A 16,233-nucleotide genomic window follows, 5' to 3' on the forward strand; every position below is an offset into this window, starting at 1 on the left:
CAGGCACACAGAAGACTTGAGCTGGTAAGAAAAACATGTTTTGTTTTACTATTTCAGTTACATAAGCCCGGGTTATTTCTGTTCTATTATAATTATAGGATAGACTTTGTGGCACCCCTATGCATCTCTCAAGACTATTATTTGCCAGCATTTGATTGACAGCTCCTCTGCATTTTATAGTATCTGTTGTGTCATCTTGCACCTTTAATGCTGTATAGTCTCAGAAAATGGCACAAGAATTCATTTTCATGGCCTGCTTAACCAGGAAAAAAAATGAAGTTCCGGAGATGCAGCTGATACTTTTTTGTCCCCTTGTTGTGTAAAGTTGGCCAACACTTCTATAGTATTTGGTCACAAACTAGTTTTGTTTTGATCATAAGATATGTTCATAGAATGTTGCCAGCAAAATCTTATGACATCCACATGTGCAAGTATGTGAATACACAATGTTTCTGATTATACAGTCCCACTGGTGAAAGAGAGCACTATGTAAAACCGAACAAATAAGATTGAAAACTACTAAGATTTAAAACACTATGGGGGCGATTTACTAAAACTGGTGCACACAGAATCTGGTGCAGCGGTTCACAGTAACCAGTCAGCTTCTAGATTTCATTGGCAAAGCTTAATTCAACAAGCTGAAGTTAGAAGCTGATTGGTTACTATGCACAGCTGCACCAGATTCTGGCTGTTCCAGTTTTAGTAAATCACCCTAAGATTTACACATTATTGTACATTTGTACATTCATAACAATCTATTAAGTTGAGAAAAACATTTTTTTATATACATCCTCGTCTGGTATGTATTTGGGTATTATGTGACCTCAAGTTAATTTAGATTTTTTGTTTAAATCAACCTGATGACAATTTTTTTGTGATTAGTAATAAGTGCAGTGGGTCATTATTTGTAGCAAAGGGAAAGACACATACAAGAGAGGCACAACAGCTGCACACCCCGAATCAATTTATGTAACATGGGAAGGTTCCCCCAGGGGGCTTTGAAACAGCAATATAGGCAATTCAGAAAGGAATTATATACAAATATTTGATTGGAAATATGTAAGGTCAATAGCATGTTGCCGTATACAGCAATATAATCGGGTTAAGGGATAACAAAAACATTTCACATTTATAGAGAGTAAACACAAAGTTACAGCATCGCATTTCATTAGTCTGTTGTGACAATGTCCCAAAGCGTTTCGACCCATATGGTCTTCTTCAGGGATTTGGTTTGCTATAAAGAGATATATTTAGTATCTCAAACTTAATATTATTTGTGCCCACAATTGTCATATGCACATCCCTTCTATAGTATGCTGCATGGTATCAGGTATTAGAGTGAACGTTAACATTCTATTCTAAGAAAACTTGATAAAACTATAAAATTATTACATCTCCAATCCTATTACTAAATTTACATTTCGAATATGGGGTGTGTATAAAACGTATAAAATAGTTATATTTTGTGATTTAATATCTCCCGGTCTTAAAGCATTATACTGCCTATAAATTAGGCCAAGGATTTTCTCTTCAGTGTTGGTAATTAGCAGCTATAATGTTGCACATCAATATTACAAATGAAAAATAATATTCCTTCACATATACACTGAAATGTGATGGTCAGTAATCTTATCCCTACCATTTAAAATAAATTTAGTTTGCATTCAAATACAGGACATTTGTACCATTTATAAAATTAAAGCTTGTCCTCCAGTAGTAAGTTATTATTTTTCTTTTCACAGAGAGATGTAAATACTTCTGTCAACACTGTTGAGGATTCTAGAATTAATACAAAATTTTTAAACACTGTCTATGATGCCTTATTAAATACTGTAAGTATTAGAATTTTAAAATCTCAGTTTTTTGTACCGTTACATTTAATGACTAGATATTTTCCTGGAAAGCTCAACCAGTACCTGCTGCAGAATTCATCTGTGTGAATCTATGTAACTGCATGTACAATTTAAATATATACTGAGCCCTCGACCTGTGCAGTAGTACAGAAATGTGGTTTTGCCCCAGTAGCATTGACAGATGGAACAGACATACAGGATACGCTACTTTATTTGATAATTATGGATCATTTACCCTAAACTGATTGATCCTCATTGCAATATAGTGTGTGGAGTAAAAACATAAACCCCCCTATTAGCTCACACCCTACTACCCACCCGTACGAACACCCTTCTTTTCATGCCAAGGCTTACAGCAATTAGTGAAGTAGGGTCTGTGTAAAGGGTAACTGGGAATATATTGATATAACATAGCATATATTGTACATTCATTTCTGCAGTATGGTGACCTTATTTACTGTATTTATGTTGCTATAGTTTGTGCAATTTACTTTAGGGATGCATTTTCACTTATGTTACTCTATACTAGTAGATCTAGGGATATAGGCAGATAAAGGATCTGCAAATCTCACATTTTCCTTTCAAGTTATAATTTCTCCCACCCCTCCTACCTACCAAGTTTGGCTGGTAATTTAATGTGATGGACGGTATAATTGACCACCCTAGAAGAAGGTGACTTCAAGCTCAACTTTTAACAGGAAGTTTAGGATTTTCATATAATGTCAGCTGTCTATGCCTCTAGATCTACTGTTTATTCTGGCATATAGCTTTTACTGAAGGTAACTTTGCTTACATATATTTGCATCATGTGCTTACTTCGACTTATGTCATTTCCTGACTGCCAAAGCCATTTTTTTTTACCAGGCTCAAGATATCCAGAAAACAGTGCTAAAAGGGATTATTAACAGTCTTTTAAGAGAATGGAAAGGGTAAGATAAGTTCACTGTCTATTCCTTAAAATAAAACATTACGATTTTTTTAGCTGCCTTCTTGTGGTTATTAAATGATGGGTATAGCCATACATTTTTTATGATTAAAGTAGTAATGGTAGGAGTGGTACAAACTCCTGTCTTTTTTCCTACATAGGACATTCTTCCCATCACTTTCTATTCCAAAGGCACAATAAAAAGTGAGAAGAAAAGCCCTCTTGGACAATACTCAATGCAACTGGGGTTCTCATTGATACATTTCCCCCTTCAGATTTGAAAAAAAAATTGTTATTGGGGAAGGGTTAGTCCTCCTGCAAGGTTTATCGCAGTTGATACAGTTTACACCCGTTTCTCCACAGTTTGTGTCATAATGTCACAGAGATAAAATGTGCCATTACTAAATCCTATATCCCACTGAGATGGAAAGACCCCCCCCCCCACACACACACTATTTCCATGTGGATGCAGAAAGTAGTAGAAATCAGGTCTATGGAAAATGTTGTACTTTCTTTCCACAAATAACTTATAAAAAAGTATATAAAAAAACATGGTTCTACTGGACTGCCTTCCTGTTCTCAGAAGAGAGAAAGGCCCTCTTTTATGGGGAACCATAGACGCAGGAGACTCGCCTAGAGGTCTACCCAAGAACTCCCTCTGACAATTATTGATTCAGTATGCATATATCATTTTTATGATTGAGAAATCTGTAAACTAAGTTCTGCTCTGTGAGTTTAAAATAAAGAATTTGCAAAAAGAAAAAAAATGACTGTTACTGACAGCAAGAAGACCCTGAATGATGATGTAATGCTTCCTTACACTATTAAAACCATTTTTTTTCAGTGGTCAGTTAATGTCATAAATGTCTGTAAGAGAATATTGACAATGAAGAAGTTTACTTTCTTTTCAATAATATGTTGGAACCATTAAACATTTCAATATGCTTTATTAGGCCAAGAACAAAGGATGACCTTCGAGCCTATTTTATTCTAACACAGGTCAGAAGATTTTGACTAGTTCCTAACTTATTTAATGTTTTTTAGAAATCAGGATGTTTTCATTGCTAACTTGTCTATAATTGTACTTTTAAGAATCCACAGTTCAGCAGCACCTCTACTTATGTCATCTACGCACATCTGCTTAGACAAATCACCACACTGTCAGACGCGGACCACAATTTGTTAATACATTGGTTCAAAAAGTAAGGACAGTTTTCTTATTTCAAATCAATGTCAGTCAAGGTTTTTTTTTGGTGGTTGGTGTGGGCAGGGGGAGTAATTAAGGTCTTTATGAATGTCCCAGCTCCAGATCATTCTTGCTTCTAGTCACCTTTTAAACATCTACAGGTGTTCACATTCACTCAACATGCCTAAAACATTTAAAAAAATATTTCTTGCCTTTTGGATTTTTGTTTGGATCAGACTTCTGGGCATTTGAAATGAGGGGAAACTGCATCGGTCCCCACTGACAAAGAAAGGCACACCCCAATATCATACAACATTGAAGTCAAGCTTCTAGATCTTTAATAATCTAATAAAGATCTGATAAGGAAAATTGCTAGCACAGTGCAGATGGGCAATTACTGCATAGAGAAGTTATGTAAATTTTTTTCGTCCTGGAAATTTTAGAAAGGAACATTTAAATGGGTGAGCGGCAATTTTAATATGCAGCATTTCAAAGATTTCAAAGATATGCTATGTGAATAGGAATGGGTAATAAATGTAAAGTTGATGTTATTACAATTTGACTGCTAAAGTGGAAATACACTTTGACTAGTTTCTGTATGTAATCTGCATCCAGTCCAGCAGCCAGTAGACATGCTTTATTACCAGTTACATTCACTTTTGAAGGTTAACCCACCCAAATGCCTCTAGAGTCAGTTTCGGTTTCGATTTAAGCAGTCCAAGATTTGAGTTATTCTGCTTAATTTAGTTGAAAGAAGAGTGTGTATAGGAACCAGACATAGCAGAAGGGAATGGAAGAAGGCTAAAACACAAGTTCTTCCTGATATTTCAAACCAGCATAGCCAATCTGTTTATAATTTCCATGGCTAAACTCTACTACCATTTCAGTCAAAGAGGAATAACCATCTTTGGTTTGATTTGTTGTATTGAATTACATGAAATGCACAGATTAATGTAGAAAGGATTTATTGACTTCAGCACAATTGCTTATGTGTTTGCTAGCATTAGTAGTTCATTATACAGTTTTCTTATTTAAAGCTGATGTTTTATTCAATGAATTTGGGAGGGCTAAATACTGTTTTTTTTTTTTTTTTTTTTGCTAGGATGTCACCAAAGCGCTTCAAGCAATTGGTTGACCGATTGTTACAGTTTATTTCCTTGCGCCTCTTTCCTGCAAAGCCTGAAGAGTTTCCATCGGTAGCAAAATGCACTTGGTGGATTCCATCTGCAACCAAAGTGCTAGCTTTGCTAAGTAAGTTAAAACAAAAATATGATTTGCTAGTCCTAGGACTGCTGCTAGTTAACATATTTTTTCTAATGTGTGTTTTCACCAAAAAGTGATTCTTTTGGTAGATGCCAACTGCTTGAATTACTCAAATTCTTACTTCCTGCAGCAATAATGAAGGGTTCTCCTTGTTGAATATTTAGTTTACATTAAAGAATAATGTACAAAAGGAGCATGACTCAGTAGTAAAGGCTAGGCATGAATTGGGTTACTGTGATAGGGAGAGACGTTCATTTTTTCTTGTCAAGCCAGCATTTACCCATGACTAAAATAGGTTTTAATTGTACAGACCCTTTAATTATTCCTCGTCCAGATGGTCCTGCAGTGCTTACAATTACATTTCCATATATATGATTACCACGAGAAAAAAAAAATCATACAAGTTGAAACGAACGCTTCTTATTCTTTAACCACTTAATTTCGAGACACTTTCTCCCCCTTCTTGTCCAGGCCAATTTTCAGATTTCATCGCTGTCACACTTTGAATGGCAATTATTAATTCATGCAACACTGTGCCCAAATTGAATTTTTATCATTTAGCTGTCTTTTGGTGGTATTTAATCACCCCTGGGCTTTAAATTTTTGCTATAGAAAAAAATATACTGAAAACTTTGAAAAAAAAAGTTTTTCCTCGTTTCTGTTATAAAAGTTTGCAAATAAATTCTTTTCTTCATACATTTCTGCCAAAATGTATTCTGCTACATTTCTTTGGTAAAAATAGCCCAAATCTGTATATTATTTAGTTTGTGTAAAAGTTATAGACCATACAAACTGGTAAATATATTTGAAGATTGATCAATCCTAATGTACTTATGGTCTGCCTCAAGTCTTGAAGCCCTAAAATGCCAGGACAGTACAAATACCCCGCAAATGACCCCTTTTTGCAAAGTAGACAGTCAAAGGTAAGAGGCATTGCAAGTTTTTTGAAGTTGTCATTTGGAAATAAATACTGTCACCAGAGCAGTACAGTGTCACCATAAGACTGGTGTGACACTGACTGGTGACAGTATGTAAAATAAATAAAATTAATATTTTTTTTCAATTTTTTCAACATGTTTTTCTTCTTTTATTCACGTGCTGTGACCAGAGCAGTACAGAGTCACCATAGTGGCACTGTACAGCTCTGGGGAGGTGATCAGGATTTTTTTTATTTATCATTTATTTATCATTAAATCATTTTAATGAATGGCATTAATTGATGTGCCATTGTGTTCAGTTTTGATGTCTGCAGTTGGCCACAGCTATCACATAGTACAGTCCCCTGTGATTGCCCTGTACCATGTGATCACTGTGACCAGTAACAGAGACCCCCCCCATGACATTACCATTAAGATCAACAGCACAACCACTGGTCACTCCACATATGCCAGGGTGCTGGGTGTCATCCTTGACTCTGACCTCTCCTTCAGCCCCCACATATGCCAGGGTGCTGGGTGTCATTCTTGAGTCTGACCTCTCCTTCAGCCCCCACATCCAATCCCTGGCTAAATCCTGCCACCTTAACCTCCGCAATATCTCCAGAATTCGGCCCTTCCTGACTAATGACACCACAAAGCAACTTCTTCACTCCTTGATTATTTCCCGCCTTGACTACTGCAACTCTCTCCTTAATGGCCTACCCTTACGCAGGCTATCCCCACTTCAGTCTATTATGAATGATGCTGCTAGACTAATACACCTCACTAATTGATCTGTGACTGCTGCCCCTCTCTGCCAATCCCTTCACTGGCTTCCCCTACCCCATATATATATAAAATTCAGAATGCTAACCACAACATACAAGGCTATCCACAACATCGCCCCCAGCTACATCACCAACCTCATTCGCCCAAATCGTCCCCTCCGCTCCTCCCAGGACCTCCTGCTCTCTACCTCCCTTGTTACCTCCTCTCATGCTCGTCTTCAGGACTTCTCCAGAGCCTCTCCCATCCTCCTGAATTCCCTGCCCCTGTATATCCGATCACCCCCTAACCTGTCCACCTTTAGGAGATCCCCGAAAACTCACTTATTCAGGGTAGCCTATCCCACACCCACCTAACAACCCCATCACATAATTCCCTGCATCTACAGGCATACCCCACTTTTAAGTACACAATGGGGTTTATTTACAGTACTAAAGCTAGAAAGTGCAAAATCAGGCTCACTTCTGCATAGAAATCAGCTTCCAGGTTTTATTACCAAAGCTTAATTGAACACGGTGGGGTTAGAAGCTCATTGGTTTCTATGCAGAAGTGAGCCTGATTTTGCACTTTCCAGCTTTAGTAAATAAACCCCAATGTGTACAAAAGTGTGGTATGCCTGTATTACCTTTTGTACCACCGCCCCCTCCCTTTAGAATGTAAGCTCTACGAGCAGGGCCCTCCTGTCCCTTCTGTATTGTACTGTAATTGTGCTGTCCCCCTCTACATTGTAAAGCGCTGTGTAAACTGTTGGCGCTATATAAATTGTGAATAATAATAATAAAAATAATCACAATAGTACACAATGAATTGCTATGAATGACAAGCCATTGTATACAACTGACATGTGATTGGCCCTAGCAATCACATGGTACCAGTGCTGACCCAGTATAACAATCTGTCTATCGCTGTGTCTACAGATCGTGCCACTGTGCAGACCCTAGGGCGCACACAAGGCACGCAAGTGGGAGGAAGTCATATGATATTCTCCCAGGATAATGATACTCCTTCCTGGCCAAAATATTATAATAGGACAGGTGGAAGGTGGTTAAAAATGAGCCTTTCTACACATTTTGAAGATCAGACTTTCAGCCTATTGTAATTAGTCAAGCAAAAGATTTCTGACTGCACCTCACTTCTTAAATATATACCAATGATTTTAATGTATGGGCCTTTATTCAAAATTACCATATTGTCAGCAATGCCACATGCAGATATAGCAAATGCATTCAGGACGACCATACAAAGCTGACAGTTTTCTACCTAGGCTGCCTGGTTTGCAGCAAATTTGACCATACATGGCGGATGAACAGATATGACATATGGGCAGTTAGTGCAGGTGCTGAATGGCCATATCATACACGAGATTTTGAAAATTTACATACATGTACTTATATGGTGTTCAAATGGGCACATCATTCATGTTAACTAGTTGGATATCTGTTGGACTTCATATAATCTACATGGTCACCTTGTTTTCTAAACTAGACAGAGACATAGGCCTTCTGGGGAGCACTGAAGAACTAATGTTGGCCATAAATGACCTGATCCAGAACCAGTCTAGTGCTAAGGCAAATATCAGGTACTGTAGGGACATCCTCGGGAAACCTTGAGAATGTACGACTCTTCTCTTTTGTTACTGAGAGCAGATATGAGGATGGTGAACAGCGTGTGCTGTGCTTCAGACCATTGGGTGCCTTAATGTCCTGGCACTATAGAGGAGACAAACTTTTATATTTTTGGTAGATATATACAGTATATATCTATGGCCAGTCTTAGACACAGTATGCTACCAATGCCTAAATGTATATTATTGTTTTTTTGAGATTTTGTTTTGCTCCCACAGATGCTGCAAACTCTCTTTGCAATCCGCCAATTATCCCTTACACTGACTTCTATAATTCCACTTTGGATCATATTGATCTTATGGAAGACTATCAAACCTGGCAGTTTTATGGCAACACTCACAGGTGAGTATTTAAATTGAATCAGTCTTCATTTTTGTTATGAATTCCAGTTATTGTTTGTCATGAAAATATTAACAGATATAGGGGTTCATTTACAATGTTTTCATCCAGCATCCAAGCTTGTCATCCAATTTCACTCAACTTTCACCCAATTATCATCCATTTTTCTAATAACGTTTTATGTGGAAAATAGTTGAATCTTGGGTGAAAATCATGTGAATCATGGGTGAAAACATTGATAAATATACCCTATAGTAATTAAGAAACATTCATGCAAGTGTTTGTTACCCATAGCATAAAAGATGTCTATTGAAAAAAGGGGTTGTTATGGGCATCGCCTCCACCTTCCCACATAATTAAAGCCCTAGCTAAAGACTTATCTTGCATACATTCAGAAATAGAAACGGTAGCACCTCCACCAGGTGCCACAAGTAAGGCTTCATGAATACATAGGCTACTTTGACCACTGGCCGCAGGAAAACGCAAAATGTGTCAAAATTGCACTGCGATCTTGCTGCGTTTTGCGGCCGGAGGTCAAAACTTTCCTATCCTGAATGCGATTCTTACGAGTTCAGGAAAGAGGGGTTGAGGGAGGTTAAAGTTCCCCTAACCACAGCAGCTCCTAAACTCTGCTAAAAGCCTATGTGTACATTGACACATAGGCTTTTATGGAGTTGAGTTTAGGAGCTTTGACAAAAAAGCCAGTGTGCATGAAGCCTAAGGCAGGCCATTGACAGTGCAAATTTCTTTCCTACAACCACAGGTTGCAGAAAAGAAATTCACGATTCTCCCATCAACACAGACAGGGCAATCCCTCCTGCCAAGACATTATATTCTCCCAGCTGGGGGGCGAGGGAGAAAATAGTGATTATTGCTAGCGGCTATAGCAGCCACTAGCGATAATCACAAGTAAAATCCGGCAGGCTTGTTGTACCCAAGTTAATTGATCGATCAACTTGGTACATTCAGCCTGCCCATACACAGTTTGAATCTTGGCCGGTTAAGCAAGAACCGACTATGGCCAGCCTAAGTGCTTACTTGTGGTATCATTGGACACTCTTGGTCTCACGATTCCCATTGTGTGGACATGGTTACCTTCTTTCTCTCATTTTTTTCCATTTTGGACTTTATTATTATTTTGTCACATTTTATTGGGATTTTTTATATTTTGTGCAGGTATCCATGGTGTTGATATTCTTTTTCACTATTCAATCACATATTTGAACTACCACAGCCTTTGGGTTGATTTACTAGGCAAATAGGATGTTCACTGTGCAAGAGAATTCCTCTTTAGCTTAGTAAATGAGGTAAAGCTCTGCTGACTTCTATGCCCAGTCACACACAAGCAAAAATATTGTTTTTTTCTTGCACATTATTGAGTATTCTGTTCAAAGTGAATTTTCAATGTATTCACTAAGCTAAGGAGAAATTTTCTTACAAAGTAAACTCACTATTTGCCTTTGGTAAATTATCCTTAATGTCGGGCAAGCTCAGAGCATGATAATGAGTCAATGGTAGGTAAAGGGAGGCAGTATAAAAAACAGGGAAACAACTACCTCCTTAGTTCAGAGGTCTAATTTGTGGTGTTTGACACCAGAAACCCAAACAATGGCAGATAACATAGGTAGCCAGGGAACCACTACTATTCTTCAGGTAGGAGGTTCAGTGCAAGTTGTGACTGGATGTGCAGAGTAGACAGACATTGTGATGTTTAAGCCCACAAACAGGAAGAAGGAACTCATCGCACTCTGCTAATGTCACATAGATTCTGATTTATTAAAACCCAACAATCTCTGTAACAGTGCCTGCCCTTGGGTCCTCCACGCCAACGTGTTTCACCAAAAAGTGCTTACTTGTGGGTATGCATATATGATTATGCAGCTTAATAGACACCAGAAAAGACACAGGAACACACAGAGTTCACATCGAGCATATCAGACACACCCCCTCCCCTTACCTGCAACAGAAATCTGTGTATGAACATTTGTACTGAGGGGCTTGGCTATTACTCTACTCAAAAAACATACGGCACTGCAGTTTGATGATAGGAAGCAACATTTTCACCTACATACAAGACATAGCTGCCATTGTATGCTTTGAATGGCACCCAATGCATATATACACTGCTCAAAAAAATTAAAGGAACACTTTGAAAACACATCAGATCTCAATGGGGAAAATATCATGCTGGACTATGGACTGGGTAATGTGTTAGGAACGAAAGAATGCCACATCATTTAATGGAAATTAAAATTATCAACCTACAGAGGGCTGAATTCAAAGCCCCCCTGAAAATCAAAGTGAAAAAAAATGCAGCAGTCTAGTCCATTTTGTTTCTAAATTTCATTGCAGCAACTCAAAATGGTACTCAGTAGTTTGTATGGCCCCCACGTGCTTGTATGCATGCCTGACAATGTCGGGGGCATGCTCCTAATGAGATGACGGATGGTGTCCTGGGGTATGTCCTCCCAGATCTGGACCAGGGCATCACTGAGCTCTTAAACAGACTGAGGTGCAACCTGGCAGCGGCGGATTGACTGAAACCTAATGTCCCAGAGGTGTTCTATTGGATTTAGGTCAGACGAGCATGGGGGCCATTCAATGGTTATCATTTCCTTCACCCTCCAGGAACTGGCTGCATACTCTCGCCACATGAGGCCAGACATTGTCATGCACCAGGAGGAACCCAGGACCCATTGCACCAGCGTAGGGTCTGACAGTGGGCCCAAGGATTTCATCCTGATACCTAATGACAGTCAGGGTGCCATTGTCTAGCCTGTAGTGGTCTGTGCATCCCTCCATGGATATGCCTCCCCAGACCATCACTGACCCACCACCAAACTGGTCATGCTGAACAATGTTACAGGCAGCATAATGTTCTCCACGGCTTCTCCAGACCCTTTCATGTCTATCACATGTGCTCAGGGTGAACCTGCTCTTATCTGTGAAAAGCACAGGGCGCTAGTGGTGGACCTGCCAATTCTGGTGTTCAATGGCAAATGCCAATCGAGCTCCACGGTGCTGGGCAGTGAGCACAGGGCCCACTAGAGGAAGTTGGGCCCTCAGGTCACCCTCATGAAGTCTGTTTCTGATTGTTTGGTCAGAGACATTCACAACAGTGACCTGCTGGAGGTCATTATGTAGGGTTTTGGCAGTGCACAACTTGTTCCTCCCTGCACAAAGGATCAGATGCTGGTCCTGCTGAAGGGTTAAGGACCTTCTACAGCCCTGTCCAGCTCTCCTAGAGTAACTGATGGTATCCTGGAATCCCCTCCATGCTCTTGAGACTGTGCTGGGAGACACGGCAAACCTTCTGGCAATGGCACGTATTGATGTGCCATTCTAGAGGAGTTGGACTGCCTGTGCAACCTCTATAGGGTCCAGGTATCGCCTCATGCTACCAGTAGTGATACTGACCCTAGCCAAATGCAAAACTAGTGAAAAACAGTCAGAAAAGATGAGTAGGGGAAACAAAATGGCAGTGGCCTCCACCTGTAAAACACTTCCTGTTTTCGTGGTTGTCTCATTGTTGTCCATCTACTGCACCTGTTGTTGATTTCATTAACACCAAAGCAGCTGAAACTGATTAACAACCCCCTCTGATACTTAACTGACCAGATCAATATCCCAGGAGTTTAAGCCTAGGTTCACACTGTAGCGATGTGGGAATCAGTGCGTTTACAGCACCAGTTACCGCATCGCATCTCTCCCGCAGGCAGTTCGCACTCTGCGAACCACTGCGGGTGCCAATACAATGTTAATGACCCCCAGGACGGTTCACAGATCACAGTGCGAACTGTGAAATCACACAGGAATCAGATTGCATGGGTGAGAACAAAAAAAAGTCCCTGCACTATTTTCCTGCGAATCCAATGTGAGTTCAGCCATTCAACTGTATAGCTGAACTTGCATTGCACAGACATCGCATGCAATCGTCACCACAGTGTGGGTGCGAATCACATGCGATGTCTGTGTTTGCACAAGTGTGAACCCAGGCTCACTGACTTGATGCTATACTCTGATTAAAAAGCGTTCCTTAAATTTTTTTGAGCAGTGTATTTTGTAATAATCCAGCACACCTGCATTTCATCTAATTGTGCATTGAGACTCATTAAAGCCTAATTCCAGGCACAGGGTTTTTTAAACTTTTGAAAACCTTTTAATATTTGCTACAAATGTTACTTTTCAACAGTCCATAATACCCAGTACAAGGTCTAAACAGAAATGCAATTGGCAAAAATATGATAGATTTTTTATGCAGAACACAACCATACTGTTTGACAATGCTAATTAAGGTTTGGGTATAACATTTAACAATCCATTTATGTTTTGTAGGTTTTCATTTTGTCAGTTTCCTTTTGTCCTCTCCATTGCTGCAAAAAAAGTCATCATTCAGAAGGACTCAGAGCAACAGATGATCAGCATTGCAAGAGTAAGTCAGTCTTTGTTAGTCTTATATGTAATTTTGAAATTATCTTTCATGTAAGACTTTAGAGCCCAAACTATTTTGTTATGGTTCATTGGTGAGCTATAGTGCTATTCATTTTAAATAGTAACTCTACAACACACCTACATTGCAATACGTAATGTACTACCTTATATTGAAGTGCACTGCGTTACCAAAAATGCAGCAGGTACATTTATAAATTCATGTTCATTTGACAGCTAATTCAAATGAATAGGCTGGCTTAATTTAATGTGTTAATGCAGTTGTGTTATATGTACTGCAGCGGATTGCCCTGGGGTGAATGGCTGCTTTTAAAAATGCAATTCAATTTCTTACAATCAGTGACTATAAAATACTGAAGCAAAGTTAAAGTAGAACTATAGGCAAAACTTTTCTTTTTCATTTTGAATAGAGCAAGGCCTGTCAGATTTTTTTCGCCATCTGTGTCTCATTGCGGAGTTTTCCCTTTACGTCTTGCCCCATAGCCAAACAGGAAGTAAGAGGAAATCCCTGTAAATTAAGAGAATCCCTTGGTGACCCTTAGGTCACCTGAACTAGTGTCCCCACTTGCCCCTCTATTATTTTTCTGGAGACAAACCAAAATTTGCCATTTTCTTTTACTTTCACTTTCAATGATAATGGTAAACAGGACAAATAGAGAGGTTGAATCTCCATAACGGGGGGGGGGGGGGGGGGGGGGGCGCAGACAGCAATAAAACTGGCAAATATTCTAATCCCTCTCCACTCTATCCAAAACTAAAAAAAAGAGTTTTGCCTTTAGTTACACTTTAAATTCATAAAAGCTCTCTATTTCTTAACTTTTAAAGTTAATCGCTCATCCATTATTTCAAGTTGTAGCTTAATAAATTCATGACTTAGTTTTTTTTTTTTTTTTTTGAAAAATATTTTTTTTATTTTGTTTTATACAATACATGTTATAAAAAGCCACACATTGTGGGCAACAACCGGCCACAAAACAGAAAACAGTACAACATAAAATGTATCCCCCCCCCTAACTTTGCCCAGATAATAAATTCATTACTTAGTTATCAAGTGGAGGACAAAGTTCCAATTTTCAAAACACTATTACCTTTTGCATTTTTCATTTTGAAATTTCTGAGTAGCAAAGAAGAGTCATGTACCTGCCTTGGGCACAGTTTATAACAGGTTAACATTTACATAGCTATCTCTGTGTCTAAGGGCCCTTTCACACAGGCGTTCAGTCTGGAATCCATCTTTCAGTTTTTCAGACAGATCTAGACTGAAGCACAATGTATGTCTTTAGGCGGGCGGACGTAGATAGATGTAACCTGAATCCTTGTTTATCAGCTGATGATGCCTGTATGAAAGGGTCCTATGATATACAGTGTAACCTTGAATTGCAAGCATAATTTGTTACGGAAACATGCTTGTAATCCAAAGCACTCGTATATGAAAGCGAATTTCCCCATAAAAAATAATGGAAACTCTGATGATTCGTTCCACAACCATTTATTCATAAATCCTTCAGTTTATAGGCCAATATAAAAAGAATATAGCAATGTGACAGGTTGTGTAACCATAAATGTCCATTCACAATTGGCAGCCCCAAAAGGGGATTAGAAGCAAAATCCAGCAGGAGCTACAGTGTGTAAAAGAGAAGAGAGGCGCCTCTAAGTGTAGCAATATGGTTAGATTTATTGAAGATACAACATTTAGTAACTTCCATGGTTGATGATTAAAAGAGGCACATCTAAGTATGCAGGCATCCGGGGCAAAGCTGTCCACATAGACCATTCTTTGCACCGCCTGGCTCTCACCGCTGTCATTCTGCATTTATGACCGGGAAGACTACCCTGCAGTAGAGCAATCTGCAAGCGATGCTTGAACCGTTTGTGGAGTGCAGAGTGGAAGTGATGACGTCGATGGCGATGAGGAGGATGCTCTACATGGACAGCTTTACCCCGGATGCCTGCATACTTAGATGGGCCTGTTTTAATCATCAACCATGTGAGCTGCTAAATGTTGGACCTTCATTAAATGTAACTGTATTGCTACACTTAGAGGCACCTCTCTTCTCTTTTACAGTATACTAGTTTGTGATATGACGCTACTTGTATATCAAGACATCGCTCATTTATCAAGTCAAAATTTATGAAAAAATGTGCTTGTCTTGCAAAACACTCTTAAACCAAGTTACTCTCAATCCAAGGTTTTACTGTACTCCCATTTCTTAATTTTGTCTACCAAACAACTTCTGCTTTTGGAATAGCAAGCCCCCCCCCGATTGGACCGTGTGAGCTTTTTTTGACTTTTTGCTCCAGAAAGCAGAAGCTGCTCAGAAAGTTCCATGAAACTTGCCTATGTCAGCCTCAGATTCTGAGAGGCCTGAGCTACCTTTAAGAGTAGTGATGATCTAATCAATAGAATCAGCGATGCTTACATTTTTTGATACTCTTTTGATCTGACGAGAGTCAGCCAGTTAAGAAATCTGAGCATGATTTATGAAATGTAGGATTCTCTACTGATAAGACAAATCTGTATTCATACATTGTACACAGGAGAAAAAATAAATAAAAATTGCAGGTTTTCCTATTTGTGAATCAATTGCTCATCACAAAACAACTGTCAGACAGTCCACTGTGGAAATAAATTAGCTTTGTTTTGTTTTTTAAAAATAGGTTTTTAGAAAACCTGTTAACAAATGTGCTAAATTTTAAACATATTCAATGTTATTTGTGATCCCCATTATAAACAAATTGATTTAAATGAGAATTTTACCCCCCCCCTCCCATTAAGGACACAATGAAAAAAGCAAAGTGCTGTAACGTGTAGCAACCAGATACAGTGCCTTGCAAAAGTATTCACCCCCTTAGCTTTTTACCTATTTTGTTACATTACAGCCTTTAGTTC

At 38.9% G+C, this 16,233-nt stretch overlaps 1 protein-coding gene across 4 annotated transcripts in view; it reads left to right on the forward strand.

The window, feature by feature from the left end:
- The window catches only part of HECTD2 (HECT domain E3 ubiquitin protein ligase 2), a 150,255-nt gene that overhangs the window by 103,374 nt on the left and 30,648 nt on the right, over positions 1 to 16,233 (forward strand). For all 4 annotated transcript variants that reach the window (XM_073596408.1, XM_073596410.1, XM_073596409.1 and 1 more), the window contains 7 exons: positions 1,743 to 1,832; positions 2,718 to 2,782; positions 3,732 to 3,777; positions 3,871 to 3,980; positions 5,067 to 5,215; positions 8,774 to 8,897; positions 13,230 to 13,326. In XM_073596408.1, the coding sequence (XP_073452509.1) occupies positions 1,743 to 1,832; positions 2,718 to 2,782; positions 3,732 to 3,777; positions 3,871 to 3,980; positions 5,067 to 5,215; positions 8,774 to 8,897; positions 13,230 to 13,326 (681 nt within the window). The remainder of the gene's footprint in view (positions 1 to 1,742; positions 1,833 to 2,717; positions 2,783 to 3,731; positions 3,778 to 3,870; positions 3,981 to 5,066; positions 5,216 to 8,773; positions 8,898 to 13,229; positions 13,327 to 16,233) is intronic.

Source organism: Aquarana catesbeiana, linkage group LG08 (genome assembly GCF_042186555.1).
Source record: "Aquarana catesbeiana isolate 2022-GZ linkage group LG08, ASM4218655v1, whole genome shotgun sequence".
Lineage (NCBI taxonomy): Eukaryota > Metazoa > Chordata > Amphibia > Anura > Ranidae > Aquarana > Aquarana catesbeiana.